At 41.9% G+C, this 4,918-nt stretch overlaps 1 protein-coding gene across 1 annotated transcript; it reads left to right on the forward strand.

Moving 5' to 3' along the window:
* Positions 1 to 1,655: 1,655 nt before the first annotated feature.
* fam43a (family with sequence similarity 43 member A) lies at positions 1,656 to 3,911 on the forward strand. Its single transcript, XM_084066634.1, has 2 exons — positions 1,656 to 2,484; positions 3,017 to 3,911. The coding sequence occupies exons 1-2, from the start codon at positions 2,024 to 2,026 to the stop codon at positions 3,606 to 3,608; spliced, it is 1,053 nt and encodes a 350-aa protein (XP_083922760.1). The 5' UTR covers positions 1,656 to 2,023; the 3' UTR covers positions 3,609 to 3,911.
* Positions 3,912 to 4,918: the final 1,007 nt, after the last annotated feature.

Below are 4,918 nucleotides of genomic sequence, written 5' to 3' on the forward strand. Positions count from 1 at the left end.
TGTCTTACTAAATAAAGTACATCAATCAATCAATCAATCAATCAATCAATCAATCAATCAATCAATCAATCACGTCGTCTGTTAAGGGGTCTAATATACACATATTCACATTCATATCAAGCCAGTAGATGGCAGCATAGAACCATTTTTCGAACGAGGACAACAACCTGACAACATCGCAGTCTACACCAGTGTTGCCAGGTCTGCTTAATTCTTATTATAAGCAACTTTGTTTTTCTGTAAAGTTGCTTGTAAATTATTAGTTAGTTGCGGGGTTTTGACTTGTTTGTAAAATGTAAATGCTTATTTTGGGCTTGTTTCCTAACGTTTTTTAACCCAGTGGTTCTCAAACATTTTCATGTCAAGGACCCCCTAATTAATTAATATGTATTTGTCCACTGGCACAAAATATTTAGTGCCAGGCACCCCCGCACCAGATCTGTGTTGTTAAAATGTTTAGAAAAACATTCAAAATGTTTTGCTTCCCCCCCCCAAGATTTGTTTGAAATAGCAGATCTACAAGCTCACAACGCGTCATATGGTAGGTTTAAGTGCTCATTTGGCATAGCCTGGCATAGTCGCTTCTTAGACCTTGTTGCTTATTTCTCTCGCAAAATCGGGCAACACTCGTCCAACCCACATCAGATCACAGTTAAAGGACCATCCCAAACACATTTCTCCCTTTTTAAATTAAAGCAAATCTAATAAAACACACATTGTCCATTTTGATGATGATGTGGCTTCAAGGAACACAACTTTTCCAGTCATTTCTGAAATGATTATTGAATAGAAAAGACACATCATTAGGCTATTAGCCTAATTAATATGTTCATGAGACAGCCATATGGAATGTGGAATGTAAGCACTTTAGTCTGCAACCATGTGGGTGATTGATTGATTGATTGATTGATTGATTGATTGATTGATTGATTGGTTGATTGATTGATTGATTGATTGGTTGATTGATTGATTAATTGATTGATTCGAACGGATAGTTACATCTATATAAGTAATAATTCTGACATAACATGTGTTTAATCATCCAGGATCATGTCATCGTCCAACTGTCAGATTATGCGAGAGAAATAAGCAACCAGGTCTATGAAAACAAGCCCAAAAGAAGCAACAGGTTTATTGAAAATGAAAATAGCCGATCTACAAGCTCACAATGATGCAACACGTTGTGAGCTTGTAGATCGGCCATTTAAAAAAAACAGCTAACCACCAAATGTGAAAAATGTGGAATAATTTTATTTATGTTTTAACAACACAAATCTTGTATGAGGGTGGGGGTCCCTGGCATAAATAGCCTACATATTAATTTGGGGGTCCTTTCCTTGACATGCAAATGTTTGAGAACCACTGGTTTAAACAACATTAGGTAACAAGCTCAAACAAGCAGCACAACTTTAGAAACAAGACCAAAAAACGCAACCCGCAACTACCAATGAATATTTACAAGCGACTTTACAGAGAAAATCAAGCCCAAAGTCACTTATAATAAGCGGACATGGCAACGCTGTGACTGAACGGTCAACGAACAAAACACCAGCTTTGGTTTAGCCCTGCTTCCCCCCCAGACGCGCTGAGTTGGTTTGTCCCAGAATATAGACACCAAGCAGCATCTCTCAGTAGTTCCAGTAGAGTCAACTTCACAGAGCTGTGATGACGGGATCATGACGTTACGATGGACAACACCACTCTAGAGGATGGACTTATGACTATCTTTGCCACTACATGACAAGAGGACAATCAAAGTACCGACGACACTTGAGGGTGCAATACAAGAGCAGTTTGTAGTTTTTAGTAGATTCCATTGCTTTGGACGGTGTGATGATATTGAATTATGGTGTTATGTTGATGAATTGAATACATAGGACCCCAATGGAAACAAGACCACAAGGACTTTTTGGGGTGTTATCCTTTTAGACCAAGTGTATGACTGTACTCGTGCGGTTTTGCATTTCTGTCTAATCAAATCAATCAAATCAATCAAAAGACGGGAAACGACGACCCGTATATAATGCTGCCTTGGAAGAAGAATAAGTTCGACCTGATCGAGGAAGACAAGCAGTCCAAACAGAAGGGCTATGCGGTGAGCCTCAACTACTCGGCGCTCACCTCCTTCGCCAAGTCCTGCCCGGAGAGCGCGCTGAACCGCGTCGGCAGCATGTTCAAGTCCAAGAGGAAAAAGGTGAAGATCACCGGCGAGGACCCCACGTACACCGTGCTGTACCTGGGCAACGCCACCACCATCCAGTCCAAAGGGGAAGGCTGCACGGACGTGGCCGTCAGCAAGATCTGGGGCAAGAGCGAGATGGGCAAGAACGGCACCAAGATGAAGCTGACCGTTAGCTCGCAGGGCATCAGGATGGTGCACGTGGACGACAAGGCGCGACGACCGGGACATCTGTACCTTCTGCACCGGATAACGTACTGCGTGGCGGACCCCAGGCTACCTAAGATCTTTGCGTGGATTTACAGGTAGGGCAGCTGACTGTTTACATTACATACATTAGTTGACGATTAGTTGTCACGCAAATAATTGCGACTATTAAACACTTAAACCCAATATGTGTAACGGGAGTCCCTCATGGCTCTAAACTAGAGTCTTTTCTGTTTGCTGTTATTGTGGGGAAAGCTTTCACTGAAAATAGCCGATCAACAAGCTCACAATGCGACGCAACGCGCATCAGCCTGTCTCAGTGAAAGCTTTCCCCACAATACCGATGCTGGGGTTTAAGTGGTTCACTGTGTTATATATATACAATATACAAAGAAATGACTGACATTTTATAATTTTATACTTCCAAAAAAATGTAAAAATAGCGGAAATAGTTGATCTACAAGCTTACTAGTTGATCAGCTGTCTATTTCTGCTATATGGAAAATGCTTGAAAATGTATGAACATTTTTCAACATGGAAACAATTGACAATTATGCAAGAATAATTGCGATTAACTCAAATAATTGTGATTAAGCGATCATGTAATAATTGTGACATGCCTATTTACAGGCACGAAATGAAGCACAAGGCAGTGATGCTCCGGTGCCACGCTGTGCTGGTGTCCAAGCCAGAGAAGGCGAAGGCCATGGCGCTGCTGCTGTACCAGACCTCCGCCACGGCTCTGGCCGAGTTCAAGAGACTAAAGAGACGGGACGATGCAAGGCACCAGCACCAGCAGCTCATAGGGGAGCAGACCATCCCTCTGGTCCCCCTCAGGAAGCTCCTCAACGGACAGTGTTACTACAAGCCCCCGGTGGAGCGCAGCCGGAGTGCGCCCAAACTGGGCTCTATCACCGAGGACCTGGTCGGGGAGGAGGAGGAGGAGAAGGCGATGCACTTTGAGTGTGAGGACGTTCTCGACACGGACGATGACTGTGTCAGCAATGGAAAGCAGGAGTTGTCGCAGATTATTAACGACCTCGGAGAAATGAGCATAGGAAACGACGTGCAGACACTGAAAGCGGACCTGAGGGTCACCAGGCTGTTGTCTGGGGAGAGCACGGGCAGCGAGTCCTCCATAGAGAGCAACCAGGAGCCCATCTCTGTCACTGTTGTTACGAACGGATTCGAAGAGGGAGGAAGGTTGCAGGAAATTGCCTGAATAATTCAGGCACCACTGACTACGTTTTCTTTTTCTTTTCTTTTGAGCCATGAGGTCTCTTACAACAACTTAAGAAACATTGTCCTGTTTGTTTATCATGCAGCAGCACGTTGTCAAACGTTTTGTCTCCTCTCCTGGCAGACTTGAAAGGATATAGAAAAGACCTCAAAGGTTCTGGGGACAATAAGCGGCACGGGGACAAGCTGTCATTGAATGATATATTGAGGAAAACACACACACACACACACACACACACACACACACACACACACACACACACACACACACACACACACACACACACACACACACAAAGGACAAATAAGTGCATGCCCATATTAGAGATGATTGATTGAACCCACACAAAGTCCAAGTGCGCACGAGGACGCACACTAATTCCTTCTCTTTTATTTAAGAGGATTTGTTTCAGCCCCAAGCCTGTTAACCCAACCTGTTTCTATAATGGAAATGCCTTTTTATTTTGCCCCCGAATGATCCAACAAACATTCCGTTTTGAAAGCACGTTCCGTGAGTGTAAACAGACACCCTCCACTCTCCGTTCAGGACGTTTTTTGTATCAGCCTGTTCATTTATTTCATTTTTTGCACTGTTGTGGAATTCAGTCGAGTATTACGTTGATTGCAATGTACATAATATCGTCTCTTCGTATGTTGTCATAAACATATTATGTCATATCTTTGCTGTGCAAAAGAAAACAATCTTAATGTATGAATATGTACAAAGTAAGACGCATTAAGTGTAAGTATAAATATTTGTTATTTTTTAAAGAAGAAAAATGTGGTTATGTGAACCTCAGAAAATTATCAATAAAAAACAAAACAAAATTATATGAAAGTGTCATCATAGTTCATATGAATTACATTAGTGTTTTGAATTCACCTTGATACCTAGTACCAATACAAAAAAACAGTTACTATTACAAAGCTTCATTAGGGCATTGTAAGTGTCATAATGTGGATACACTGGTGACTTTAATAAGTGATTAATCCCTTTCCCAATAATTGGTTTTAGGAGTGTGCGTAGAACAATGTGTTCAGAAGTAAAAAAGGTCGATTCCATTCATTCATTGGAAAAGTCAATGACATAATGTAGCAGGATCACCTCACCGCAAGCAGTATCGGCATAATCATTAGCATCAAATGGGTGACTGGGTTTTAAATGTTCAAAGCAGCAGGTAGTGCAGAGATTTTTTGCCAAGCTACTGACTTCTTACACAAAAAAACAGTGATACTGACAAGCTCTGATGTTACATATCACGTATTGAATGCTGGTTTCATCTATAGTGCACT

This window comes from Gymnoscopelus microlampas, assembly GCF_963454915.1.
Source record: "Gymnoscopelus microlampas genome assembly, chromosome: 9".
Lineage (NCBI taxonomy): Eukaryota > Metazoa > Chordata > Actinopteri > Myctophiformes > Myctophidae > Gymnoscopelus > Gymnoscopelus microlampas.